This window comes from Lichenostomus cassidix, chromosome 26, assembly GCF_008360975.1.
Source record: "Lichenostomus cassidix isolate B80296 chromosome 26, HeHo_3.0, whole genome shotgun sequence".
NCBI lineage: Eukaryota > Metazoa > Chordata > Aves > Passeriformes > Meliphagidae > Lichenostomus > Lichenostomus cassidix.
The window spans coordinates 1,539,802-1,567,286 of NC_139506.1; the positions used below are offsets into that span (position 1 = coordinate 1,539,802).

General features: G+C 53.3%; 1 protein-coding gene across 2 annotated transcripts in view; it reads right to left on the reverse strand.

Annotated features, from left to right (window-relative positions):
* Positions 1-26,769, reverse strand: part of CACNA1S (calcium voltage-gated channel subunit alpha1 S) — a 41,969-nt gene extending 15,200 nt beyond the window's left edge. The window contains exons 1-21 of one of the 2 annotated variants that reach the window (XM_085083177.1): positions 26,508-26,769; positions 24,502-24,641; positions 20,754-20,859; positions 12,464-12,603; positions 11,844-11,965; positions 10,836-10,988; positions 10,360-10,565; positions 9,702-9,805; positions 7,914-8,062; positions 6,837-6,918; positions 6,173-6,333; positions 5,234-5,459; positions 4,481-4,688; positions 4,035-4,155; positions 3,495-3,609; positions 3,276-3,369; positions 2,478-2,547; positions 2,116-2,248; positions 1,708-1,837; positions 923-982; positions 215-321 (exon numbers count right to left, since the gene is read on the reverse strand). In XM_085083177.1, the coding sequence (XP_084939303.1) occupies positions 215-321; positions 923-982; positions 1,708-1,837; positions 2,116-2,248; positions 2,478-2,547; positions 3,276-3,369; positions 3,495-3,609; positions 4,035-4,155; positions 4,481-4,688; positions 5,234-5,459; positions 6,173-6,333; positions 6,837-6,918; positions 7,914-8,062; positions 9,702-9,805; positions 10,360-10,565; positions 10,836-10,988; positions 11,844-11,965; positions 12,464-12,603; positions 20,754-20,792 (2,420 nt within the window). In that variant the 5' untranslated portion in view covers positions 20,793-20,859; positions 24,502-24,641; positions 26,508-26,769. Of the gene's footprint in view, positions 1-214; positions 322-922; positions 983-1,707; positions 1,838-2,115; positions 2,249-2,477; positions 2,548-3,275; positions 3,370-3,494; positions 3,610-4,034; positions 4,156-4,480; positions 4,689-5,233; positions 5,460-6,172; positions 6,334-6,836; positions 6,919-7,913; positions 8,063-9,701; positions 9,806-10,359; positions 10,566-10,835; positions 10,989-11,843; positions 11,966-12,463; positions 12,604-20,753; positions 20,860-24,501; positions 24,809-26,507 lie in introns of those variants that run through there. The other variant, XM_085083176.1, reaches the window with a different exon arrangement.
* Positions 26,770-27,485: the final 716 nt, after the last annotated feature.

A 27,485-nucleotide genomic window follows, 5' to 3' on the forward strand; every position in this document is an offset into this window, starting at 1 on the left:
GACCTTTGACACTCAAGGAGTGTTCTTTGACCTCCTTGACCTTTGACACTCAAGGAGTTTGGCCTGCCTCCCAGTTGTCCATGTCCCCTAAACATGACATTACAGACACATGGGCAGCCATTGGGCCAGCTGCTCCTTCTCCACCCACCATCCCCAGCTGCCCCACCAGCCTGAACAGATCAGTGCCCACATCGTGGCACATGGAAGTTCTTACTCGATTCCCATGGAGATGAGGGAGACAGCAACCACCAGTAAGTCAAGGATATTGAAGGAGTTCCTGCAGAAGGAGCCTTTGTGCAGGAAAGCACCGTAGGTTGTCATCTGGGGAGCAGAAGGAGTTAGGAAAGCGGCTGGGCAGGACTCAGGGGCATGGTCACTCCATAGGTAAAAGGGTGGATGAGGCACAAGGGACTTCTCACAGCTCCATGGCCTGGGGGCCCTGTCCTGCTCAGACCTCAGCAGCCAGGCAGGAAGCTGACTTCTGGTGCAGCACTGGCTGGAGACAAAACTCTCCCAGTCAGTCAGCAAATTAAAGAGAATAATAAAGACACTCAAAGTGAAACAACATGTGGCAGCAGCTTGGATTGTGCCTTTTGTCCACAGATTTTCACTGCTTTCTCTTTCTTTTTCTTAATGGCATGTCAGAATGAAAATGCTGGTGCTGTGGCTGATGTGTCCCTTTGTCACAGCACAGCTGACTTAGCTGCCTGACCTCACTGGAGAGGACACATGGCCTCTGGGACAGGTCACACACCACCCAGACTGCATGAATGAACTCTCAAGGAGGATCAGCTGGCTGTTCCTCCACACTGAGACCTTCAGGAGCATGAATGCCTAAGGAGTGTGAGTGTCCACGGCCACAACAGTCTAATCCTATGCACTGGGCCATGCTCACAGCAGGACCATGGGGCGAAGGACTCACCTTCAAGACGATTTCAACTGTGAAGACAGAGGTGAAACCAATATCAAAGTATCCGAGAATCTGAGGACAGAGACACCAGTACTGGATGAGATTTGGGTGACATTGGAAATGCTTCAGTGTGTTCAAACATCCTGGAACTGTCCACTCTGTGCACTGGGGAGCCCATCTAGCTCAACAGAGTCTGTAAACCTAGTACCAAGAGGACTGCTGAACTTCCCCCAGCTTTGTTGATCTTCACCCAGCTTTGCTGATCTTCTCCAGTGCATGATTCAGCCTGCAGCTGGGACAAAGCTCTCCCTTTCCAGCTGAGTTAGGCTTGATCCCCAAAACCACCAAATGCCCTGGGAAGCTGTCTTGTGTGAGATTCCCCAGTCCCTGCCAGACCCACTGGTACCCTGCAGGACAGGAGCTGTGCCTCCCACTGCTGCATGCCAGCAGCATTCCAGGGCACTGCACACTCCAGAGATCCAGTTTGCTCCTTCACAAGATGTCTCTATCCCCAGTAAGTCACCACAGTTCCAAACCAAAAGAATCTTGCACACCCTGTCAGGTGGATCGCTTCACCCAGAAGTAAACTGAGGCATGGAGCAGTAAAAACTTGTCCCAGCTGCACCCTGAATGGAAAGCACATCCAGCCTCCCCTGCCAGAGTGCACTGCCCTCCCAGAGGCAGGGCTGGAATCCCAGCCTAGGCATAGCATCTGGCAAGTCCCTGCTTAGTGGGGAGCTGGGAGTCTCCATGAGGTCTCCCCCACCCATCCCAACCCTCTACATCTCTGTGGTCACCTTGTTGCGGAAGGACTCAGCTCGGATGGGATCCTCAGCTGCCAGTGAGATGCTGCTGAGGAGGATGAAGAGCAGGATGAAGTTGGTGAACCAGGTGGCATTAACAGTTCTGTGGCACAGGACCCGAAACCTGCCAGGGACAGAAAAGCCATGAGATGCTGCAAGGGGCCAGAGGGACATCAGACAAGGTCATGGCAGCCTGGCAGAGGGTTATGGCTAAACCCTGAGGACAGGAAGGCCCTGGGCAAGGAAGCATGTCTGTACCAATCCTTCCACACAGAAGGCTTTCCCTCATGAGCTGGTTCCCTTCAGAACTGGCTGTCATGCACAAACAGGACCCTGCTGTGAACAGCTGGTGCCAGAGACCATACCTGGCTCCACAGGGCAGGGAGAAGGGGCAGTACCTACTTGTTGGTTGGGCTGAAGATGAAGAAGGAACTGGCTTCAGGCATGGGCACGGCCTTCTCTTTCAGCTGTAGCTCTGCAAGGGGACGGGGCCGAGGACTCAGAGGGATTTCAGGCTCATCTTCCTCATCATCACCTGCAGGGTGACCATGAGAAGGGAAAAGAAAAGAATCACCCAGGGAGGAAGAAGGAATACGACCTTATGGACAATCTTCTGATCCCATGATCCTGATTTGGCAAGCATGCCAGAAGGACCTCAGTACCCCAAGGCTGGTGAAAGGTCACCCCATCCTTTGCTCCTCACACACCATCCCTCTGCAGTGCCTCCTCAGCCTTCCTGCTGCCCTGCCAGGAACAAGTCTTACCTGGGAAGTCTGCAGAAGGGTAGGGGTCTTTGATCTCATTGACATTGGATTCAAATTCGTCCACTTTCAACTGAAACAAGGGAGAGACAGAGAGGAGGATGTGCAGCTGCATGTGCCACTTGGCCAGACCCTCTCATTTTGGAAGCCATGTGGGACAAGCAGCATCTCTGCATTTGGCCCATACAGCACCAAGCACATGGAGTGCTGGCCCAGGCTGGAGCCAGGTGAAGGGATGCTGCAATTGAAACAAAGAGCATGGGAAATGGCAATGTGTGCTGGGCAAGAGCCTAGAGCCATGCAAATATGCCAGGGGTGGGATAAAATACAGAGCAACTCCTGGGTGAGTGTCTAAGGGCATCTTGGGAAAGTGGTTAGGGAAGTAGCTGCTGGCCAGATGCTTCTCAGAGGCAGCTCAGCACACACTCAGCACAGCTGGACAGAGGGGTTTGCATATGGGGGGTGCTGGTGTGGGATGCTGCTGACTTGGTCTGCTCCACTCCACTCTGGTGAGCACCAGACCATCTCAGCCACTGACAACCGGCTGTGGCCAAGGAAATTAATTGGAGAAAAAGAATCCCCAGCAATGGAGCTGTTTCACCAGGCAACATGTGCTGCCTGGGTCCAGACAGCCCCCATCACCAGGAGCACCCATCACCAGTGGATGCTACGGCGAGGAGTGATTCCGGTCAAGAGTCCAGACCCAGGCTGGCTCCAAGCCTTTGTCTATCCTGGCTAGCAGGAGGAGGAGCCTGGGCCCTCCCCAGGAGCTGTCCGGGGCTCACCTCCTCCAGAACTGACCTTGGCTGTTGTGGGAATCCCTTCTCCCTTTATTTTCTGCTCCAGTTTCTTTGCCAGCGTCTGCTTCTCTTCTTCAGACTTCTCTGGATAACCTCTGAGCAGAGAGGAGGGGAGAGCAGGAACTGAAGTCTGGGCAGGGCCATGGGAAAAGTCATTCTGTCCCCTCACACCAAAGCACCTTGTTTGGGAGCTCCCATGGCCAGGGATGGCAGCACTCACCTGGACATCTTCCGCCGTTTGCGTTCCTCTGCTTTGGCCTTCTGGGCTAAAGTCAAGCTCTCAGCCTCAGCCAGGTTGTCCACTGCAATGGCCAGGAAAACATTGAGGAGGATATCTGGAAGAACAGTGCTAAGGACATGGACTTGGTTCCTGTCTGGAGGATGTGGCCAGCGCCATCCATGGTCTCCAGGGTGCCCTTAGAAACCTTCCTGGAGCTTAGCCCTCGTGATAACCCTGGCTGGTGATCCCTAACCAGCATCCATCCCTCATGAGCACTGAGCTCTGAGCTGGCTGCCCTCTCTGGCTGAATCTCTGCCTGCCAGACATCCAGACCTGCTCCAGACACACTTTCCTCCAGACCCCAGCCTCCAGCCGCCACCAGTGCAAGCCCTGAAACCCATGGTTTGTTCCACTGTTGTTCAGAACCAAAAAGCTTAAGGCAAGCACTGAAACACTGCTTCTCCCCTTCCCAGTCCTGTGCAGTTCATGCTGTGGGGTTGGGTGCAGGGGCCGGGGCCTATCCTCGGAGGTAGAGGATACAGTTGCCACAAACAAAGAGGATGATGAAGTAGATGCAGACCAGCATGCCAGGAAAGGATGGGCCCCCGAAGGCCATGATCCCATCATACATGATTGAATTCCAGTCCTCTCCGGTCAGGATCTGGGAGCAGAATAGTAATAAAGACTCAAGAGCATCCCCAGCAGAGCATGACAGAACCCCAGACTGATCCTACCCTTCTGGCTCCAGCCTCAAACCTTCACAGCCCCTCCAGCCCCATGGTCAAACTCTCCCCTCTGCTCAGCCCTGAACCTGAACTACTGCTCATGACTCCAGTCACATTTCCCTGTTCCTGTCTCAAAGCCACGTGAACCCCACAAACCCACATCCCCCTGAGACCCAGCTCCTGCCTGGAGACCCACAGCCCAGGTGAGACTACCAGCCCCCTGCCCTGCAGCCCCCCACTGCCCTTCCCACAGCCCCAAACCTGGAAGACACTGATGAGGGCCTGGGGAAAGTTGTCGAACGTGCTGCGCCGCACTTTCATGTCCTCGAAATCAAACTTGCCCCCAAAGAGCTGCATGCCCAGCAGGGCAAAAACTATGATGAAGAGGAAGAGGAGGAGGAGCAGAGAGGCAATGGAGCGGACAGAGTTGAGCAGAGAGGCCACCAGGTTGCTCAAAGATGTCCAGTACCTGGGGAGAGGAGAGTCAGGAGCATGTGGGAGGTGAAAGAGTGGGGAAGGCTGTGGGCAGAACCAGGCAGGGACAGGGAACCTAGCCAGACAGACCAAGGTGATGTGCCAGCAGCCTAACAAGAGGGACTCTGGACCTAGGCTGGGCTCTGGGACTGCTCCAGGAGGAGGAAATTAAGCTGCAGACATGATGTGACAGGCAAGATATGCTGCTGCCTGCACAGGACACCAGCAAGCAGGACGGGGAAGAGGAGTGAACACACAGTGGGCTGGGGCCACAAAGAAGGGCTAGGAGTCCTGGCCTATTCATCCATTCACAGCATCCTAGAACCCAGAGTTAGAGTGGGGCCTCAGCTCTGTCCTACCCGCCACTCCCAGTCAAAACATGTCCTGGACACAAATCCCCAGCTTGGCCTTGTTCCTCCACCCAGCAGCTACCAGCCCTGTTCATGCTGCAGCCTTCCCCAGGGACAGGAGCAGTCTGGGGACTGTGAGTGTTGCCTGGGGACTTCGAGCTGCCAGCACCCCCACAGCTCCCTCCCCAACCTGGTGATCTTGAAGATGCGGAGGAGGCGGATGCAGCGCAGCACGGAGATGCCCAGAGGGGACAGGGTGCCCAGCTCCACCAGGATGATCTCCAGGACCCCTGAACACACCACGAAGCAGTCGAAGCGATTGAAGAGCGACATGAAGTACTGGCGCAGCCCCAGTGCGTACATCTTCAGCAGCATCTCGGCCACAAAGAGGGCAAGCAGCAACCGGTTGGCATTGTCTGGGGTGGGAGATCCAGCCTGTCAGAGCAGGGACCTCAATCCCAGCGTGCTGGGCAGGCAGGGAAGGAGGGCAGTGCTGTTCACCCTCCTCTGGCCCACCAAGCCCTGAGTTGCTGCTTTTCGGGGACCACACAGGGGAGGAAGATGAGAGGGTTGAAGTGTAACTGCGTGTTTGTATGTGAGCACATGAATGTCCAGTGCATGTGAGTCCATGCAGGGTGGACACGTGTCCTGGGCTGTGCATATGCGTTTGTACATGGGGCTGAGCTGTGTGTGTGTGCACACCTGCACTCCATGTGCCTCTGTGGGTGTGTGGGGTGAGTGGAGGTGCAGTCAGTGGGGCTGCATGCATAACTGTGTGTGGCTGTCCTGCCTGAGTGCATGCCACGTATGTTTATGTGTAGAGGTGCCAATGTACACGCTCTATGTGTGCCATGTGTGTTTATGTGTAGAGGTGCCAATCTACACACTCTGTGTGTGCTCAACACTCAAGATCATGTCCCTAAGAGTACATATGCTGTGCATGATCAGTGTGAGTTGTGTGATGAGGGTCCTGCACACACACTGAGTGCAGGCTCTGTGTGTCTGTGTTTGTGTGTAACAGCCCCTGTGCCATGCCAGTGTGGCTGTGCACTCACAGCAGGAGTTCACACAAGTCTCTGGGACAGCAGGGTGTCCTGGGCCCTCCTTTTCTCTTAGACCCTTTGCTTACCTTGCACCTGTGTCAGCCATTCTGGCTGGAAGTGGTGCTCAGAGGCGATGGAGAGGGTGTTCAGTGCCACCACCAGGATAACAAGCCAGTAGAAGAACTTGGACTTCACCACATCCCTGCACTTCCTGCGAAACATTCGGTTCCAACGCCTCCACTGACGGCTGGAGAGATGGCAAAGGATCAGCAGAGCTGGCCAGCAGGCCAGACCCAGGTCCTTGGGCTCTGCCCAAAGGGCAAAGGCACCCCTGCTCCCTCTTCTGGGGGCCTTCCCTGAAAAAGGATGAGCCTGCCCCTGGAACTCGGTGCATTCACTCGGGCACTGCAGTTCATTCACCCTCCTGGCTTAATTCTGGCCTCCAGCACCTCTGGTTGGGGGCTGCAGGCACAGCTCCTGAATTATATGCTATACTGCACAGGCCATGGGAGGATGCTTGGAGCCTGGTCCCACAGCAAAGACTTTGTTCACCTTGAAGAGCTTTTTGCCAGCACCATAGCCAAATTCCCTGTTTGCAGCCCCAATGGTTGCATCTTCCCCCAAGCATCAGTCCCTGTCTCTCTCCCAGAAACTGGTGGCTGACCAGGAAAACCTGACCCAGTTGGGCCAGCAAGTGAGAGACAGTGGAAGCCCACATGCAAGCAGATGGTTCAGCCAGAGCATACTTACAAGTAGAGAATCCACTTGTTCATGCCCTCAATTTCATACAAGCTCTCTGTCTCTGACCCTCCTTCATCTGATGGCATCATACCTAGGAGGAAATGACAATTAAGGGCTTTTCTTGGAGATCTTGGGAGGAACATGTGTGAGGGAACATCTAGAAGCATACCAGGAAGAGCTTCCCCATCAGAAATGAGGGAGGAATGCCAAACAATGCTATCCCAGGGTGTCTGCAAACTTTGGGCAGAAGGCTTTGAGGGTCAGGTGCAGACCAAACACAAGGCACCAGGAACTCCTGCCTTACAGGAAGAGCAGCTGTAGCTCAGAGAGGGACAGCAGCAGGTACCCCAGCATGGAGAAAACTGGGGCCAGCTGGGATCTGAGCAAAGGCTGAACAGAGGTTTCTAACAACACGGACCACAGCTTTGGAAGAGGTGTTTTGTCTGTCCCACTGTTTCCCAAGGCTCTTTGCACACATGCATCACTCAGCTTGAGGCATCAAAACCACTTTCAGCAGGCAGGGTGGCACAGCAGACACTGTGGCTCTGTGGTAGAGCTCCCCAGGCTTTGCTAGACTTTTGCTAGCTTTTGTCCAGACACCTCCTTCCCTGAGCCACTTCTAATCCCTTGAAATTGTCAAGTGATGGCAAGAAAATCATGCATCTGCTAGTGTTAAGAACTTGTGACCCTGCACTGTACCCCTGCACACCACGGGCACACCAAGGGCACACCAAGGGCACACCAAGGGCACACCAAGGGCACACACTCCTCAGGGCCATTTCAAGTGCCTTTTTGTCAAAGGAGACTCAGGCCTTGCTTGTGGTCTGCAAATATTCAATACTGTGGTTGAGGTGGCATTGGGGATAAATTATTCCTATTTTAGGTCAGATTCAACAAAATTATTCAGGAAATGACAAAAAAAGGAAGGAAACTGTTCTGCAGAAATCAAAGCACTTTGTTTCATGGGTTTTCAGGCAAAATGAGTCTTTGTGACTTCTCCAAAGATTTCCACCTTGCCTCTCTAGGTGGTCAGCATTAGGAACCCAACCCTCACGCTATGGGTCTGCGACCAAGCAGAGCTGGTACCTTCTCCCCTGGTCCGATCACTGTCCATGACCTCTGCATGGGTGATCCAGTCCATGTAGCCCTTCAGATCCTCCTCCAGCTGCTGCTTCTCCCGCAGCTTCTGGAATGTTCCCCGCGACTTGGCCTTCTCACGCTCCTTGGTGAACTCGCTGGGACAAGGCAAGCAGCAGAGACTCAGGCAGGGATGGTGTGGAGCTCAGGTACCACAGCTCTGGGCAAGGCCAGGCCCTGGAGAAAGCTGAAGTCCTGAAATACCCTGCCACCAGCACTGCCACTGGGCTGCTCCAGTGACTTTCCTCTTTCTTGGCCCATGATGCAAGACCATGGGAGTCCTTCACTTGATGGCAGGCAGGGTTCCTTCCCCACCATTGCTGCTCTTTGGGAGCTTTTTGCTGCAGGGTGTGCAGCTGGACAGGCCAACTGACAGCAGATGGTGGAGGCCAGGGCAGCTCCCCACTCCTGCTAAGGATCAGAATGGGGTTTTGCCCATCTGGGGGGCAAAAACCTGCCCCAAAATCTCCATATGGAGAAGGTGAGCTCATCATATGATAGGTAAACAGAACACTCTATTCATGGTCAGATAGAAAGGACAGGTCTGCCAATGTCCTTATCCACTATTCTTGCTCTGTTTCAATTAATTTCTTTTCTCTCCTGGTGTCTGGCGGGACTGTAGACGTGCTGCCCAGCTATGCTGATGTTGCCATGTGTTAACTATAGGTCTCACACACTATAACAATAATTTTCCTGATCTCAAACATAATTTAGCTGTATTTGCAAAAATATTTCAGAACCTTTACTGGGCCTGAAACTTACTCCAGGATCAGATGACTATAGTCCAGCTTGTCCTGTTGTTATAGCCAACTCTACCCAAGAGTCATATTCCTGTGGTATATCTTGTGCCTTTGAACTTGTTTCAGTTATAGTAATACCCAATTTGTTTTAACGCTGCACTGACATGGTTCTTGTCATAAAAGAAGTCTAACAAGTCCAGGTAATTAGGGTATAACTAACCCTGTGAACTAATGAAGATGATGAGTGTGATCCACATGCACAAACAAGGATTGAAACATATAAGAAAGACCCTGACCCTGCACAGCCCTGAGGAGAAAAGCTCCCCACACTCCCCAGGAAAACACCTATTTCCCTGCAACAAAACTGGGGTGGGAGCAGTCCCACAGCAATGCATGGTAGGTTGAGTGTAACATCTCAGGTATTTAACTGTACTACTGGGGGAATTAACACTAATTGAATTTGGCCTAGATTGTCGTAACAGACTGATGACAGCTCATTGGTGTATTTGGACAAGACTGTTGAAGCAGTAATTATACTAACAATCATTTTCTTGGATCCCTAGCACTCGTATCCAAAATGTTCTCCTCAGGCTGGCCATGAGAAAACTGTGTGTGCTCACAGCAGGAGGGCAGCTGGAGACACCAGTGAGGAGTGTCCAGACCCACAGCCTTGGAGTGACAACTGCTCCCTGCTCAGTTCCATTTGCTGTGTGCTAGCAGAACACATCACAACCCACATCCTCCAAGGCTGGGCTTGCTGACAGCTGCTTTTGCCACAGGGAAAAGATTTCTGTGTTGAGAGTTGAGCTAAAACCTCAGAAAGCCATGGACACTAACACAAAAAGTAACTCAAGTCTCAGTGTTTCTGAGCATGCAAAACAAAAAAAGGGTGAGGAATGAGAGAGGAAAAAGAACAGAACTTTTCCAGGCTTTTTTCTTGTATAGTTTGAACCAGTTAAAATTCCTCTGCTGGCAGAAAGGATAGGGTGGCACTTACCCACTGAGCACCCCCAGCACCAGGTTGAGCACGAAGAAGGAGCCAAGTAAGATAAGGCTGACAAAGTAGATCCAGGGCCATTCATTCCCCATGGCATCATTTACCTGGCAAGGAGAGATGCAGCTGAAATATTCTGCAGGCACTGTCTTCTGTCTGTTTCCGCTCAGGGCCCCTCAACAGCCTCTGGGATCTTTGCCCCCTCCACAGGGAGTGCTGGGGATGGTTGCAGATAAACTTGCCTAGAACTCTGTATCTGGTTTACAGCCAGACCCAAGCATTTTGAGAGCAGATTTAAACATCAGCCCCAAGCTTAAGCTTCAGCACAACTGTCTCCTAAGGACTGCAAAACATGCGGCTTTGCTGGAGGAGCATCCAGCAGTCATTGCTGTGCCTGGCCCATACCCCTTCACAAAGATAGGAGCTGAAGCAATCTCCTTGGAGAGCAAGGACAGCTTAGGCAGTGCTTGCAGGGATGCAGAGACCTGACTGGTGTGTTTTGGGGTGTGTATCACAGTAAGAAGGTTGGTGAGGGCAGGATGTCTTTCACTAGCACAGACTGAGCCCTGCCATGGGGTCCTGTCTCCAGGAGGGCATTCCCTGCCCTGAGGCAAGACCAACATCACCTCCACCCAGCAGGGCACAAAGTGCTGAAGCCTACCCAGTAGAGAACTTCAGTCCAGCCCTCCATGGTGATGCACTGGTAGACAGTGAGCATGGCAAAGCCAAAGTTATCGAAGTGGGTGATGCCGTTGTTGGGCCCTGGCCACCCCCCGCGGCACTCGCTGCCATTGATGGTGCAGTGTCGCCCGTGGCCGGACCTGGTGCATGGGGCTGGCATCTCTGATTCCACTGTGGCAATCACATCTGAGGAGCAAAGCCATGGTGTGAGCAGCAGGTCAGGCCAAACAAACAAACACAGCAGTCCACACTGACCCCCAATGCCTCCTGCAGAAACCTTCCAAATGGGCTTGTTTTATCACCCCTAACACCCAGCTGTGTGCTGTTTCAAACATCCCTCAGCCCTGCCACACTCCCAGCCCTGATGCTGGCAAGACCACACTTTCTGCTAAACCCAGAATCCCTGCAGTCTCACAGCAGCCACACAGACACAGCTCTGCTCCACCATAGCTCCACCTGTGCCAATGTAGTAGCAGGTCTTGTGCATCCTGCCCTTGAAGAGCTCCTGCCCAACAATGGCATAGATGATGATCATGAAGAGGACCAGCAAGGCGATGTGGAGCAGGGGCACCATGGCCTTGATGATGGAGTTCAGGACAACCTGAAGGCCTGCACAAAGATGAAAGGAGAGGAGGTCAACCACTTCCTAAACAGCTTTGGGTGCACCTTGCATCCCTGCCAGCCCACTGTCGCTGTTGAGCCGCTAGCAGAGAAGGAAAGCCCCGATTCTCAGCGTGGCATAGAAAAAGTACTTTATTGTTTGAATCCAACATATATATAGAGTTTTCAAAGGTCACCCAGATTAGTCAGCCAGAAACCTCCCCCTAGGCCTGATTGGCCAGGCCTGCACTGTCCAAATCTTGAGACACTGTTTTCAACAACATCCAAACTTTATCTTTGTTTATAAAACACGAAAAGAATTCTCATGGGAAAGACCTGTGCTAGCCACAGCCCACCAACAAGCAGCCTTTGAAATGCCACTTGCCAAGGGAAGAGGGGCACAGGTAGGGTGGGACTGAAATCTCTGAAGCAAGAAATCCTTTCTTCTACCCACCGTGGAAGAGCACAACAGCCAAGCAGTGCTGGAGGCTGCTTCATGCCCCTCCATTTGTTCTGCTGCTCTCATCCAGGCTGTATTCACATGAGTTATGGAATAACAAAATCCCTGCTCTGAGAAACAGGAGCGAGGTCCTGGCCCCCTTCACCCTGGCCACCCAAAGGTACTAACACTGAGCCATGCAGGCAGCCAGGTGTGCCAACCTGCAGATCCCCAGGGCCGACAACTAGGAGCTGGAGGAACAAGCAAGAACCTGTACCCCCTCTACACCTACTTTGTGGCTGGGCTTGATCCAGCAGCAACAAGAAACCTACCCCATGGCTCCCAGGGACAGGGGTTCCCTCCACCCACCCAGGAGTTCCATCCACCCACCAGCCCTTGCTGATGGCAGGGCACCCAGCACCCACTCGGCACTCCGGACACCAGGCGCAGAGGTCTCAGCACACGAAACGCTCGCAGGGCCTTCACATCAACGCCGCCTTTTCCTGCTTGCTTTTCGTTGATCTGCTCCAGGGTCATGGTGATGAGCCTGAAAGAGCCAGGGCACAGGGAAGGAAGGAGGAGAAGCAGAAGGTAGGACAGGGAAAAAGAGAAGGGTGTGAGAACGGAGACCAAGAAATCTGAGCCAAGGATTCAGAGCTCTGCAGGCAGAAAAGCGAGGCTAGGACTGCCAGCCTCACCCAGGGGGCAGCTCTTGGCAAGTCCAGCTCCTGGGCACAGCTCCACTGCTGACAGCCAGGGACCTCCCACCCCCTGTGTGCAAACCCTGCAGGACCCCATGCCACCCCCTCTCTCCAGGGCAAGGAGACCTAAGAGGCATGAAGGAGTCAAGACAGGAAGAAACAGGAGTTAGAGAGGATCCCACTGGATGTCACAGCAGGGAAAGGAGGCCCATGGGAGAATGCCATGAATTTAGTCAAGGAGTTGTCCCCAAACACATTGCAATCACTGGAAAAACTAGTCCCTGACTGGCTGTGGAACAGGCTGGCACAAGCTGAACAGCAGCAGAATCCCCACTTTTCCTTACCCGAGAGTCACAATGGAAAAGTCAAGCACATTCCAGCCGTTTCGGAGATAGGCATCCGTATGGAAAAGAAAGCCATAGGCAATAATCTTGAGCATTGCCTCAATGGCAAAGAAGATAAGGAAGGCATATTCGATCTTCTCCTGGGGATTGCAAAGGCAAGCAGGAGAGAATGCTTGATTAGCACAGACTATCACCTCCCCTGGTACCCTCTCCATGCACAGTCACCTCCCTGTGACTCTGGATCAGCCCCTGCTGCCATCCCATCTGTGCTGCCCGACACACACCAAGCAGCACCCTGGGGACAAGGGGTGGCACACTGAGCCACCACATGCCACTCTCTGGCCAGCAGCATGATCCCCCCATCCCTTCAGTGGCCCCTGCCAGGACCCTGATGCTGTGGGTACCCCATTCCTACAAACAGCTCCATCAAAGCCACTGCTTCTCAAGGCAGCACCCAAAGGTGCCTGGCCCAGGCCTCTGCTCCTCTGTGGCTCCCTGCTGCTCACCCTCCTATTTCCCCACAGCCTTCCTCCTATAGGCAGCACTGTCACCTTCTCCTCATCCTCTCCAGCTGAGGGCTTGCTGGGTCTGTCCTGGAAACCCCACACACTCACCATGGCACAAGCCAGATGAATCATGGCTTCCCTTTTGCCTGGGATGATAAGGAAGCTCCCGGAAATGGAAGCCTTAGGCTCAAGACCTCCTGCCTAATGCCAGACAATTGCCTGGCAAAGTGACCTGCTAGAAATGGGCCTAGGACTCCCTGGGCAGAGGTGCTGCACTCCTTCCCAGGCAAGACCTGGCACCCCACTGCAGGGGCTTGGCACAGCCCTGCTGCTGCTGGGCCAGGGTAGCTCATCTGTCCCTGGAGTGCAGCCAGGAGCTGCCTGTGCCCACCTGGCTCTGCCTGTCACTGCCATCACTGCCCTTGCTGCCAATGTCCCTTCCAGACTGGGATTAAAAGCTTTCTGAAGCAGCCAGGTGTTTGGGGTATTTATATTTCTGGTGTTCCATGGTCCCTCTCCTCAGCCTATATCCTCTGAAGGGCAAGAAGCATCCCTGCTTGGGATCTCCAGGGAATTGCCCTCAGGAAGGCAGAAACCCCTCTCTGAGACCAAACTGGGAGTGGGTCTTCACTGGGGAATGCTGCAGTGCTGTGAGCACACCTTCCTCGGAGGATCCCTATGCCCTGCCAAATAGAGACTCCTCTCCTTTTAAGAAGCCAGGGCTAGAGCTCAAGACAGAAGCATTGCTCACTCAATTAACACGTCCAAAAGCAGTGACTGTGCTGAGTGTCCCCAAGCCACTGTCACCCTTACAAGTGCCAGTTTCTTGTTGGATCTGAGGGCAGCTAGAGTAAGAGCAGAGATGTTAGCATTGCCTCTGTCTCCAAGGTTTTACAATGGGCAACTCAACACTGCTGACCTCCCACCCTTAGGGGACAAATGCCCCCTAGACCATCCCCCAACGCCTGTTTTTGCAATCCTGCGCAAATACAACTGCCATGAGGATCATTTTAGGTACAGAGGGACTTCAGAGCCATGCCAGTAGTCAGTGGTGTGGTGGGGTGTCTCCCCAGCTGCAGAGGAAAAGCAGGAAAGCTCACTGCAAGCAACAGCAGGCCTGCAGCTGCTGAGGCTGATGAGTGTCAGGATCCAGCACTGCAAAAGTCAATTCCATGCCCTGACTTTCCAGCAGAACAGACTCAGGCTCCAGGGTCTCTCACTAAAAGGGATCTTCCTCTGAAAACCCCTTGCCCAGAATCAAAAGGTGACTTGCTGCTCCTCAGAGTTCCCTTTGAGAAGCCCACAGTAGATGAACAGTGCTTTGGACATCTTCAAGGGTTTTTGCCCACCAGGTCCAGCCAGTGAGCAGCAGGGTCCAAACCTGGGCCAAGGAAGAGGCAGAAGGCAGCCTTCTGTCCCAGCCTGGGAGGGACACAACTGCAAATTCCCTCACAGCACCAGCTCACTGCTGTGCCCTGCAGACACAGCCACACATCTGGAGCTGAATCATTCTGATCTGTCCTGCTGGAGTAACCCCTCTAGTACAAGGAAAAGCCTTGGCATGGCCTGTAGGAAGGTTACATGCAGCAATTACTGCTGGCTGGTTCTGCAGTTGTGGGTCCAGTTCCCCCAGCTTATCTGGGTGTAAACTGGGAAGTGCTGGTGCCAGCAAAGCAAGAGGAGCCAGGCCTCTGGCTATGAAGACTAACACCTTTATCAGTGGGCTGAGGTGGTGCCTCAGCCTACACTTTCAGTGGGGCAGGTCATGGCAAACACTCCCTGGATTCTCCAAGTGGTAGGTGTAGCTGCAGGCCACACAGAATAGTTTGTTTTAGAAGGAACCTTTAAAGGTCATCTAGTCTAAATCCCTGCACCTTCCATTATCCCAGGTTGCTCAGGGTCCTGTCCAGCCTGGCCTTGAACACTTCCAGGGATGGGGCAGCTACAGCTTCCCTGGGCACCCTGTGCCAGAGCTTCAGCACCCTCAATGTATAAGAATTTTTTCTTATAACTAATAAGAAAAATTTGCTAAATTGCTAAAAATTTCTCAATCTTTCTTATAAGCCTCCTTCAAGTACCAGAAGGCTGAGATGAGGTCTTCTCAGGGCATTTTCTTCTCCAGGTGATCACCCCCATCTCTCCCAGCCTGGCTCCAGAGCAGAGGGTCTCCAGCCCTTGGAGCATCTTTGTGACCTTCTCTGGACCTGCTCCAACAGGTCCATGTCTTTCCTGTGCTGGGAGCTCAGAGCTGGAGGCAGCTCTGCAGGTGGAGTCTCACCTGAGCAGAGCAGAAGGGCAGAATCCCTGCCACCACCTGCTCCCCTGACCTGCTGTGGGGGTGAGACCAGCACATTGGTGGCACTTTGGAGTGTGATCAAGTAGAGTCCTGGCAATCAAATTTACGTGGCTACAGTGCAATGGCCTGAGCCAGGGCAAGCTTAGTGCAGTCTCCAGAGACCAGCAGGGAGAAGCTGAAGGATATTTCACCCTGGCAGACTTTACACCAGGTCAAGAACTGTGTGTCCCGCACTGGTGAAGAGCCCACTTCCTGTGCCCAGGCTGATTTGGGGAGAAATCAGCCACACACTTCCTCCAGCCCTGGTGCTGCCCATGCTGCAGGTCAGCACAGGGACTGCCATTCATGGCCCAGTTGGCACCCTGTGTCCATGCCATGAGGGCCACACTGCAGACCCTGCACACCAGGCACACACCATGGACAGACTCAGCTCTGCTGACTTCACTTCACTTCTTCTAGCAGGTGGGGACCCACTGTGTGCCACTGCCACCCACTGTCCCCTCCTCACCCCAGCATTCAGAGCTGGCTCCCCACTGTGGGATGCTTAGGGCAGGGCACAGGGCTGTCTTGCACAGGTGGGATTGGGGGTATGAAGAGCCAAGTCTTCAAGAAGCCACTAGGAAAACATCCAGGTCTCTGTAACACACTGGGCTTCTACACACACACATGCTCCACCCATGTCTGGGCACACAGTAACCCGACCCATGGTGCTGGATGAGCCATGGAGCAGCAGGGAAATAGTGTGCACTATTTCACATCACAGCACTATGCTGGTGTGATGCAACATGACACAGCCCCAGCCTGCTCAGCATCACCAGCTCCCAGTCCCAACAGCCACACAGGACTCTGGAACAAGTCCCACCTTTATGTCCCTGGTGCCCTCGACCAGGGAGTAGGGGAAGAAGAGTTTGAATGAAGTCTCCCAGCTGGGCAAAGGCAGGGATAGGTGGTAAGGGCACAGCAAGACCACAACACAGATGGATAGCTACCCCTGCTTCCCAGCAGAAGACATGCACCTTCAGCAAGACCTCACAGCCCTCACACTCCCCTTGGCTCCTCCAAACTGTCCCTAGCCCTCTGCCCTGCTCCATGCCTTTTGCTCCTGTACCATCAGCCCTGCACCTCCCCTCGAGCCTCCTGCAGCTCCAGCCCACCCTAATAAAAACGTTTTTTGCAGCTGCACCAATGGGTTGACCAGGACACATGCATGGACTGGAGCACCGACATGCAGGACAGGGAGCTGCACTGCCAAAGTCTTTCTGAGCCCTTTGTAAACATAAAACATCCATAAAAGTGTTCCCCAGAGGCTTGCAGCAATCATCCTCTGCAAAACAGAGCAGCTTAGTGTCCTTCTCCCATTCCCCTGAACGGAAGTGAACAAAACCTTGCAGATGTGAGGCAGAGAAGACAGGTAATGCATGGGAACACATTTACAGCAATCTCACAGGATCCCCTTCCTTTGGAAAACAAGATGAAAATGAGGGATGGAGCGAAGGAAGTCTCCCCTGAGTGGTGGGAAACCCTGGCACCTGGCTTGGGAAGGGCACAGTGGAAGGCAGGCAGGGTTTGGGACTGCTGCAGCCCAAGAACAGACATCAAGGGAAACACTTCTGCTCTCCACAATGGCCTCTGACATAGCGCAGGAAGCACTTGGGATGGGAAGATGCGCAGGAAAGAATTTGGGAGAGTTTTTGAATTGTTTGCACAGATTTTTTAGCGCAAGTAGATGGAGTAGATCATCTCCAGAGGTCACTCCACCCCTAGCTGCTCTGCAATGCTGTGATTTTCCTCCCACATTCTCCAGCCACAGCTCCTCCTTTCCCACAAACAAGAGACAGACCAGGGCTGCAGAGACAGGAACCAGGAAAGCCATAACCCCCTACAGCAGCTCTGAGAGCACAGAGTGGCCAGATCCTACAAGTTGCTCCCCACTGCATCTCCCTCGCTGGCTATCCAGAGCTCCTCATTGCTTCATGTCACACCAGCTGTCCCACATCTGTTCTGATGTCTGTGAGACACCTTGGTGGCAGTGCTGAGGGTTCTCCCTGGACTAGATGTCTTAGGTCTGCTTGGTTTGAAAAGGCTTTGGTGGGTGCTACTAGCTCAGTCACTAAAAACAGGAGAAGGATTTGACCACAGTATGGGCAAAGGCTCAGTGATGCCTGTCAGACCTGGGGTTGCCATCTCCCTGATGGAGAGCCCAGCTGGAAGAACAGAAATCTCAAGAAGCTGCAGCCAAGCTGGCCTTCTCCAGGGCTGGGAGCAGAGGGGCAGCAAGGTCCCTTCCAAGGAAGCCTTGCTGTGGAGCTGGGGACCACAGGGCATGAGGGCCACACTGCATGAAGGAGGCTGCAGTGTCATTAGTAGCATTCAGGATGGTGAGCTCTGCTGGTCCACCCGGAGGGTGACATTAGAGGGGCTCTTCTGCCTACCCAAAACCCCAGAGTGACCACAGAGCTGGCCAAGCCACATGCTGGGCAGGGTGCCAGCCCCTGCCAGTGGCCCCAGGCCAGAGTGAGGGGGAGGATGGAAGCAGGGGTAGTTCATACAGCTGCCAGGCAGCAGAGCAGCAGCATTTTCTGCAGCTCAGTCATCAAGCTGTGCATGCAGACATGCAGGTGTGTTGCCTGTTGTCACAGCTTTTGGAAGACTCCAGGAGATCAAGGGTGACCCCAAGCTCTAGGAAAGCCACATGCAATCATGACTCTCATGCAGCAAGTAACCCATGCCAACCTCCAGGCACAGCTCTTCAAAACCAGCAATGGACCAGCAAACTCTGCTCAGGGACTGTGGGACACAAGTCAACTGCCAAAATGCAACTGTTCCTGGAGATGCCCATGATGCAGTCCTGGGGTGACAGACACTATGCAGGACTCACAAGTAATTACAGCTCTCCAGAGCAGATGAAAAGCTGAGACTCCTTTGACTGCATCAGATGCCTATATTCCTGTCACTGAATTGTACCTGAGGCTATGTTCAGGCTTTAAAAACACAGGAATTCCTTAACCCCAGGGCTGAGATACAACCCAAAACGGTAGGATTTTCAGAAGCACATTCCTTGACATCAAATACCCATTCTACCTAAAAAGTACCTAAAGCCATTACCTGTGACACCTGCAGTGTGCCTACACAGAGGCCATTACCTGTGCTATTTAAATCGTCTCCTTGACAGCTTGAGCTCCAACTTTGTTCCCCATTCCCTGGGCCCCATGATACTCCTGATACTCCTACAAAACCCATAGGACTCAGGATAGCTGTTTTTTTGGTGGTTTGGAAGGGTGGCCTCCCTCTAAGCAGTCACCCTTGAGTCCCACTAGTGGGAAAACACTTTAAACTGAAAGGAGAGTTGGCTTTAAATTGACAGAGAGTAGATTTAAATATTAGGGAAAAATTCTTCCCTGTGAGTGAGGCGAGGCCCTGGCACAGGGTACCCAGAGAAGCTGTGGTTGCCCCTGGATCCCTGGAAGGGTTCAAGGCCAGGCTGGATGAGCCTTGGAGCAATCTGGGATAGTGGAAGGTGTCCCTGCCCAGGGCAGGGGGTGGAATGAGCCTCCCAAACCAAACCATACACTTCTATGATTCAGTGAAAACCAGGTATTTCAATGGGTGCAGCATGTCAAACACTACCCACTGGAACTGCAGAAATGGCTCAACTGCCCTGCGAGATGAACTGTACTCTAAATTTGACTTTATTTCTTCACTGCTCATAAACAGCCAGGTCACATACAGAGGTCAGACAGCCAGGTCACACACAGCCATCTGTATTTTCTTGGTTGAATCCCTGTTAATAACCTGCCTTGCTAAACACACTCCAAAGCTGCTTGCTCCTGGAGTAAAGTTTCCAGTGAAAAACAGTGGAATCTGAAACTCTGGAAACTCAAGTAAAAGCAAAAATAAATGCTGTGAATTATTGAACAAGTTGAAAAGTCAAAATAATTTCATCAGGGTTGAAGAAAATATTTTGATTCCATTAGAAAAAGAAAAATCAGATAAAAACAGGGTTAAAAAACCTTCTGGATCAAAAGAAATCTAATATAGAAAGAATAATAATGAAATGTGTTAAAAATAAACAACTGTACTTCTTCCAGGATAAAGCAAAATGGATTCTCAGAAAATTTATGGGTTATTTCATTATTTTAAGAACATCATGACAAAGGGACAGCAAGCAGGAATGAAAGAACAGCAGCCTGGGGCTACCTCGTTCCTGATACCAAGGGCTGTTGACATGGCAACAGCCTAAAAATCCCCCAGTAGGGTATAGCGTAAGTAATCTAATAGACAATAAAGAAAAATAGATGGATTTTCATTTATGCCATGAATTTACACCACTTGGTCCTTGCCCACCTGCTTCCTGCTCATGGCCAAGGCTGCTGGTCCTTGGGCAGCACCAGCCCATCTGGCAGCCCTGGGAGGTTGGTGCCACTTCATCCCCAGGTCATGCCAAGGTGCCACACACAGCTGAGATTCCCCCAGCTCTGCCCTCACAGCTGACTGCTCTGAGCCACATTCCAAGCCCCCTCCCAGAGGGAAGTCCCTATCCCCACTGTCCTCATCTCTTGCTTCCCATGGTCAACCTGCCCCAGCTTTGCTTTGCTTCTTTAACCTCTCACCTGAGATAACTGCACCTACCAAACCCTGTTGTGCTCCCTCAGCCAGGGAAGAAACCAAAACCAGTCTGAGGAATTAGAGAAGCTGGTCAGACGAGCCAAGAGGCTGAAGAACACCCCAGGAACCAACCCTCCATGGGCATTCACCCTGAGGAGTCCCAAAACCAGCAGGAAAGAACGTTTCATTAAAAAGGCGTATTTGGATGTTTTGATTCAGTCATCATGCTCAGTCTCTCAATGGAAATCAATGTGGATCGAACCACAGTGGGGATCTGAAGAGCAGAAAGGAGTGACAAACTAAAAATAGTGCGAACTATTGATTTGGGTCACATCAAAACATCATATTCCAGGAAAACTGGAGTGACTGAGGAAGAAAATGGAATGATTGGAAAGGAGTGACCTTTCTGCCAAACAGAAACAGGTTTTTTCCCCTCTTAAATAAAAAGGAACAAAATTAAACTACAGTTTTGAAAGGAAAGGTCAGAAAAATTTATTCCAAAATGCTGAAACAAACCATTTGAGCCTTTCTGGAACAAGATGTTTCCTTTTGCAAGCGTGATAAAAAAAAAACCAGAGGGAATTTTATCTTTTATTAGCATCAATTCTTCCTTCACGTGCACTTCCCACACTGACCTGCTGCCTGTAATCTAACCCCAGAGGTGGTTTCAGCCCCTCTGAAAACCCATTTTGCAGTCACTTCTTCCCACCCCTGCCTAACTTTGACTGCAGCAGCTTTGGCTGGACCAACTCTGCCTGACTCCACCCCGAGGGCAGCAGATGTCCCCAGGACAGGTATTGCCACCTTGCACCCATGTCACACCTTGCACCCAGCTCTGCAGAGCCCTCAGCCGCCCAGGAAAGCAGGAAGGGCTACTCCTTACCAGGCTGGAGTTGGCCACGTTTGTGTCATCTTCAGGCATGGGCAGGTAGATGGCCAGAGCAACACAGTTGGCAAAGATGGTGAGGAGGATGATGATCTCAAAGGGTCTAAGAGGAGGTGTTAAGGAGTGGAGACAAGAAAGAAAAACCTGCAGTTTTTCCTGCAGTATAACCCTGCCCCTGCCCTGTCCTGCCTGGGTGGGTGAGGAGAACCAGCCCACCACGGGGACAGAGCACAGAGAGAGCAGCCAGACCTCAGCAGGCACATCCTCAGGTGCTGCAGGGCCTGGACACTCAGTACATGGCTGCTGCAGAGGGTCAGCTTTAGCACAGCACATATGGGGAGAGGGCACAGATTAAAAGGCTGCAGTGGAGGAATAACAAAGGGATGGAGAGCTGGAAGTTTCCACCTCCTCATCCTTCACTGAAATCACCCTGAAAGGTCAGGACCCTTTTGCATAATGTAGGCACTGAACCTAAGCATCCCAATCCAGAGCAAGCAGGCCCTGGCTCCCTCTGCACTCAGCATCCATCAGGGAGTCACCTGCTGCTCAGGTCTCATGTGGGTAAGGAAGGTATCTAGGGGCAAGACAGCTCATCCAGGGTGTCCTCTAGCAGAACATCCCCAGGTGTCCTCACAGCCTCAGTGCCCCAGTACAGGCAGTACCCCTGTGACTGTCCCCAGGAGTGCCAGGGGCTGGGAGTGAACAGAATGCTCAGCCTGAGGACTGTCACACCCTCTTCAAGGTAGAAACTGTGCCATTTGGGCCCTATGACATCTCAGAATGAAAGGGGTGACTTACTATTTCCCCATGAAGACCAAGGATCCTTCTCCTGTCACTGCTCTGCTTGGGCCACTGAAACCCTTTGGACAAACTTTAGCTTCAGGCTCTTCCCAGAGCCTCCAGAGCTCAAATTCTGGCTCCAGGGCCTCATTTGCAGCCAGGCTCTCCCTCCAGGGACCCCTACTCTAGGTTTCCCCCAGCACTCTCCCTTGAGGGCTGCCTTGGACTCTGGTGGCCATACTCCTGTCCAAATCCAATATTACAGAGCAAGGAGCACCTGGGGAGCATGCTATCCATACTGGCCTGCTGAGCTGGCTGACAGGTGTGTACTGGGCTCATCATGGACTTTTTTACCTTTTCTGAACCTTTCTATCCATCAACCTGATGATACTTAAAGTCTGAAGTCAGCTGGAAAAGCTGCTCCCCTCTGTGTCCAGGTAATGAGGCAGAGCCCAGGGGTTGGAGGCTTCCCTGCCTGCTTGGACAGGGTAAGATGAGCCCTCCTTGAAGGGTGACCTCAACTGGAGCTCCTGTAACCAGAGCTGGAATCCACTTGCTGTTTGTGATTCTGTGAGTCTGACACAGTTATCAGGTAGAAATGCATGGGACAGATTGAACCAAAAACCAGACATGTGGTGTAACCAGGTACAGTGTCTCTGCCTCCTGCCACTGACCCAGAGCCTCAGCATCCTCCTCATCTCCTTGGCTTGCAATCTAACTTCTTTCTCTCCAGCATGCTCCCACCACACAGCATTCAAGGGTGCCCACATCTGCCTTGCAGCATGAATTAGGACTTTGTGTCTTGCAGCTCTGTGGTACTCCAGGGTCCCCAGACTTCTCACCCATCTGCCTTGAAGTTCTCCTGGCTACAAAATGACCTGAAATACCAGAGTGACGTAACAAAGAGAGACATGTCCCAACAACTACCAAGCTGTTGGACCAGCTGTCATGCACACAACATCCAGTAAGTTGCAGCACATTCAGATCTCCCTGTTCTAATGTTGTTTTTTTTGAGATATGAGCAAATTTCAGCATAAAATCCCCTCTGCCTCAAGTCAGTCTGACTTTCACCCACCCTGGGCTGAGTGGAGTGATTCTCCCCACCCTTCAACTGCTTGATGAAGACCCTGTCCCACTCCTATGGCTCAGCTTTGTACTCTGACAGCAGTAGCTACACAGCAGTGATGAGCCCAAGGAACAGGAATATGTACAGCCACACTGAACCTACAGCCCAGTATCTCCACAGAAGAGGATCACAGCTAATCTCCCCTTGGCAGCCTGCATGGCCCTGCAGACCATAATAATCCACGGGAACTGGAACGACCCGACCCTGTCACGCCTCACATACCCTGATCCCTGACTGAGGGCAGCCAGGTGCATCTGGGTATAAATACAGCCAGGCACTGGAGAAAGCTGATTCCCTGGATCATTTGTCCTGCACAGGTCAGAACCACCTGCACAAGCCGCCTTTCTCCACTTCTCCATACCCCTCTCCCCTTCTAGAGCACTGATGTAGGACAGACCCCACTGTGCTATGCACTTGCTCTGGCACGTGCTGGCCCAGGAGGAAGAATGTATTTGAGCATGCTGGAAGATGTAAGTTCTATTTCCAGCTCTTCCCCTGCCACTTGAGTGTACACACAAGTTTCTTCCCTACTCAGTGCCTGTTTGAGGCACAGGCACAGTTCCCTTCTATGTGCCCATAGAAGCATCATTTCTCTTGCTAGAGACACAGAAAATGTGAATTCCCCAATTTTGGCGCTGCTCTCACTCCCTGAAGGACACAGAGTCCCCCTGCAGTAAAAGAATGAGGTCTCAAACTCCAGCACCACCAGAGCATGCCCTCCTGCCTGCCAACAGGATCCCTGGGCTTCAGACCAAGCAGCATCTCTGGGCATGGTTTTGGTATCTCCACAGCAACACAGTCAACCTAATGTGACCAAGCCACCTCCTAGAGGAGTAAAGCCTGGCCAGGGCTGGGATCATCCTGCCAGGAACACACAGATAAGGTTCAGCAACTGAAATGAGAAAAGTTGTGGTGGAAGAACTTGATTCCATTCCCCAGTCCATCATTTTTGCTAGAGCCTAGATGTTTTGCTGAAATCAAAACGAAATGTTTCATCTCCCACTCTCTTCCCTTACACAAAATATAGGTGAACAAAGTGATAGTTCCTGGATGCAGGGCACAAACATGACATTTTTATATTCTTGAGCTACAATGCCTGAGTGAAAAGGTCAAAGAGCAACACCCAAACTACAACACTAAGGCAAAGGCACAAAGAAAGACTATCCTTCTGAACAGTATCACCCACAAAAGCCTTCACCTGTGACAGCAGTACCAGGGAGGAATGGGAAAGGGAGCTGAGAGGACAATGGTGTCAGCAAGGATTTGGGGGAGCCCCCCCAAAGGGCAGAGCACAGCTGTGGGATCAGGCAAATGGTGAGAGACACAAAGAGCCATCTCAAGCACTACCCTCCCCCAAACCTCTCTCCCAGAGTGTCATGTTGTCCCTAGCCCTCAATCCCCCAGCCTGACCCCATCCCCACCCCAGGATGGGCACTGTGTCCCCTCCTGACACACCAAACCCCCTCCCCTCAATGGTCTGTCCCCCATTTCTCCCCGGCACACAACACACACAACACAATCACTCCCACAAGTCCCTTACCCTCAGGCTGTCCCTGCCTGTCCCTGCCCCACCCCACCAAAGGCCCCATGGCCTGACCCACTCCTCAGCCCCAGCTTTCCCCACCCGCCTATTCATTCACCAGTTTGCACAGCCATTGCCTTTGCCAATGAATCCTACCAGTGCTCCCTGAGCACCTCACTGCCTTTTACAGGCCTGATGAGACAGTCAGCACAAGCTTGAAACAGGCTGACAGCTCTCCTGCCCCCCAGCACCCATGCCAAACCCACTGCTCCCAGGCACACACACACTGCTCCCAAGCCCCTGCAGCCAGAGGATACTTCCACTCCACGATGCTGATGCACGCCTTCCGCAGAGGGTTTTCCAGGGTTAAGCAGAACAGAGCCCGGGGTGGACGAGGCGCTACTGGTGGTACCGGCTTCTTGGACTTCTCCTTCTGTTGCCTCTTCTTCACGTCACCCTGGGGAGAAGCAGGCTCCATGGTGTTGCTCCCCTAGCTGTCTCTTCCCCTCCTGCCCTGCAGTTGAGCCCCCCTCCCCCAGGTCCCAGCCAGATGGAGCTCCTCTGGGTCTCTGTCTCCTCCGTGCAACGGGGGAGGTAGTGCGGGAGTGGGGGCTGGAGCCTGCACTCGCATGTACAAACACACAGAGCATGAGTTTAAATTTAGATCCCGGCCTGACTCTGGGTGCTGTCCCAGCTCCTGAGGCAGCAGAAGGGCCCCTGCAGCTGTTCCCTCTTTACCCAGCACATGGGGAGTTGGGCGAGTGCCTTGCGTGCCACTGTCTGGGCTGGGGGTGGGACAGGCTGCCCGGGGCTGGGCACACTGTCCCCAAAAGAGAAGCAAGCGCCTGTGTCCCAAGTCAGCTCTCTCCCCACCTTCCCCACCTGCACCGGGAAGCAGCCGGGCAGCCTGGAGCAAGGTGCATTTGCTGAATCACATTATTCAGGGTGAGATGGAGAAGCCAGCTCTGGCCAGTTCCCAAAGACAGTTTCCCCCCTTCATCCAATCAGCCCCTCCTCTGCAGTATTTCACCTTCAGCTGGGGCACACTGTTCACCTGCGCCCTGGACCGTGTGATACTGGGGCTGTAAGGTCTTTGAGGCTGGGTCCATTTCACTGACTGAAGAGTCCAACCTCAGAGCTCCGGGGAATCATGGCGAGTCCAAACAGGGCTCTGGCTTGCTGTTCTGGAGGCACAGAGGAAACCCTTGGCTGTTTAAACAGTCATTTAAACAACCACTTGCTCAGATAACTCCTGCACGCAGGGTGTGGAGGAAACCAACAAGCCTAGGCTGGATTTTGTCCTACCAAGTCCAGCTGGGCCTGGGAAAGCCAATCTGGATGAATGGTATGGTAACTTCCGAGCTGAGGTAAGGATAGAGGCAGGTTATCAGCACCTTGCACAGCAGGGGACTGAGGCACCAGAAGTGTTATTCATGGGGGTTTTCCTGGGGCTTTCTAGACTGTAAGCAAAACAACTGCACCGATCTAATTACTTACAGTAATGTCCCACAGCAAATGGCATCCCTGTCCTACAGATGTTACAGTTGGTGTGACTGACCAGCTGTGCTCCACTCCACCTTGAGCATCGCAGGGTGCTGCTCTACCCACGGTACTGTGCTGCCTTGCTCACAGCTTCCTCTGCTTTGGGGGGTCATTCTGCTGGGGAGGGAAATGATTGCCAGGTGTGCAGCCAGCTGTGCTGATCCCAGCCCACGGCAGGGAGATCGCATGGCAGAGCAACTCCTGCAGCTGCTCCAGCCAGTTTTGATGTAGTTTGGAGGAGGGTGCCCTCGGCTGTAAAGGGGTTAATAGAATCACGGAATGGCTTGGGTTGGAAGGGACCTTAAACATTATCTCGTCCCAACCGCCCTGCCGTGGCCAGGGGCACCTTCCACTAGGGTTAAATTAGCCATCTGCCCCCTTCCACACTACTCTGGTGTATTTTGCTCAAATCAGAGTCAAATAATTTCTGCTGCGGGGTCCAGCCCCATCTCCGTCTGAGACAGATCCCGCTTCTCACTCAGCCGTCATTTTCCCCCTAAACCCTAAACGAAAGCCAGGAGCCGTGTTCCCGCTGCTGCCTGCGCAGAAGAGCCTGTCCAGGCACCGCAAGGCCGCGGGGCCCATCTAGCGGGCATCTCCAGCAGGAGCATCTGCCCGGGACGCCCTGGGAAGTGGAGGAGGAAGGCGGCGGGAGCTGCACAGCAAGGGGCTGTGCAGGGGATGCCGAAAGCCTGGCACACCCCTGGGCACAGGGCACACACCGACCCGGCACGGCTCCAACACAGCCCTCAGCGCTCTGCCCGACGGAGCCGTGTCCTACCGGCTCGGCAGGGAGAGACTCCTTCCTCACGAAACCTCTTCACGGCCATTCTCCTCTTCCAAGCACACTTTCTGGGCCTTCACGTCCTTCTGCCGCCCCATCACCGCACTGGCCCGGCCTTGGGAAAGATCCCAAAGGGAGCTGGGCCGTGACGGGTCAGACTCCCGCAGGTGCATCTCCTGCCGCCGAACCGAGCCACAAACTGCCGTACTCCGCTCTCGGGCTCGTCCTGCCGCTGCTGGCCGCACTCGGGACCCTCTCCTCAACCCGCTTCGGCTCCCACTCCAGCCCCGCTGCCGGTCTTACTCCCACCCCGCCCTATACCTCCCCGTTCCTCCCCCGTCCCACCCTCCGAGTCCCTCTTGGTCCCTCCCCGCCCCGCCCCGCTCCCGGCTCCCTCTCCGGTCCCGTTGCCGATCAATCTCCCGTCCCGTCCCGTCCCGTCCCGTCCCGTCCTTCCCGGCCCCGTTCCCTGCCCCTCTCCCCGCCCCGCGCTCCCCTCCCCATCCCGCTCCGCTCCCCTCACGGCGGTCGCGCCCGCAGCTGCTGCTGCCCGGGTGGTTTCGTCCCCACAGGGCCCTCAACTCGCTCGGGCCGCCTTCGTGTGGGGCAGCGAGGCCTGGCGCTTGCGGGTGCCCGCAGCTGCCCTGAGAGACTGGGCGGCATGCAGGGAGAGCTGCCGGGCGGGCAGAGATGCTGACCTGGCTTCTGACACCCTGTGTGCACATGGATCCGCACGTGTGTGTGCACAGACCTACACGCGTGTGAGGGTGTGTGTGTGTATGTGTTTTTCCACACAAGAGACTGATTAGCTAGAGAGAGTGTACGGAAAATCGCGCTGTGAAAAGCCAGTGTCCATAAAGGAGACAGAGGAGTCCTGCAACTTTATTCGAGTAAAGGGAGAGAATCCACTAGACTACAAACCCCGTGGGGTTTCTCTTTTGAGGTTTGAGAGGCAGGAGCTTCTTTTTATCCTAA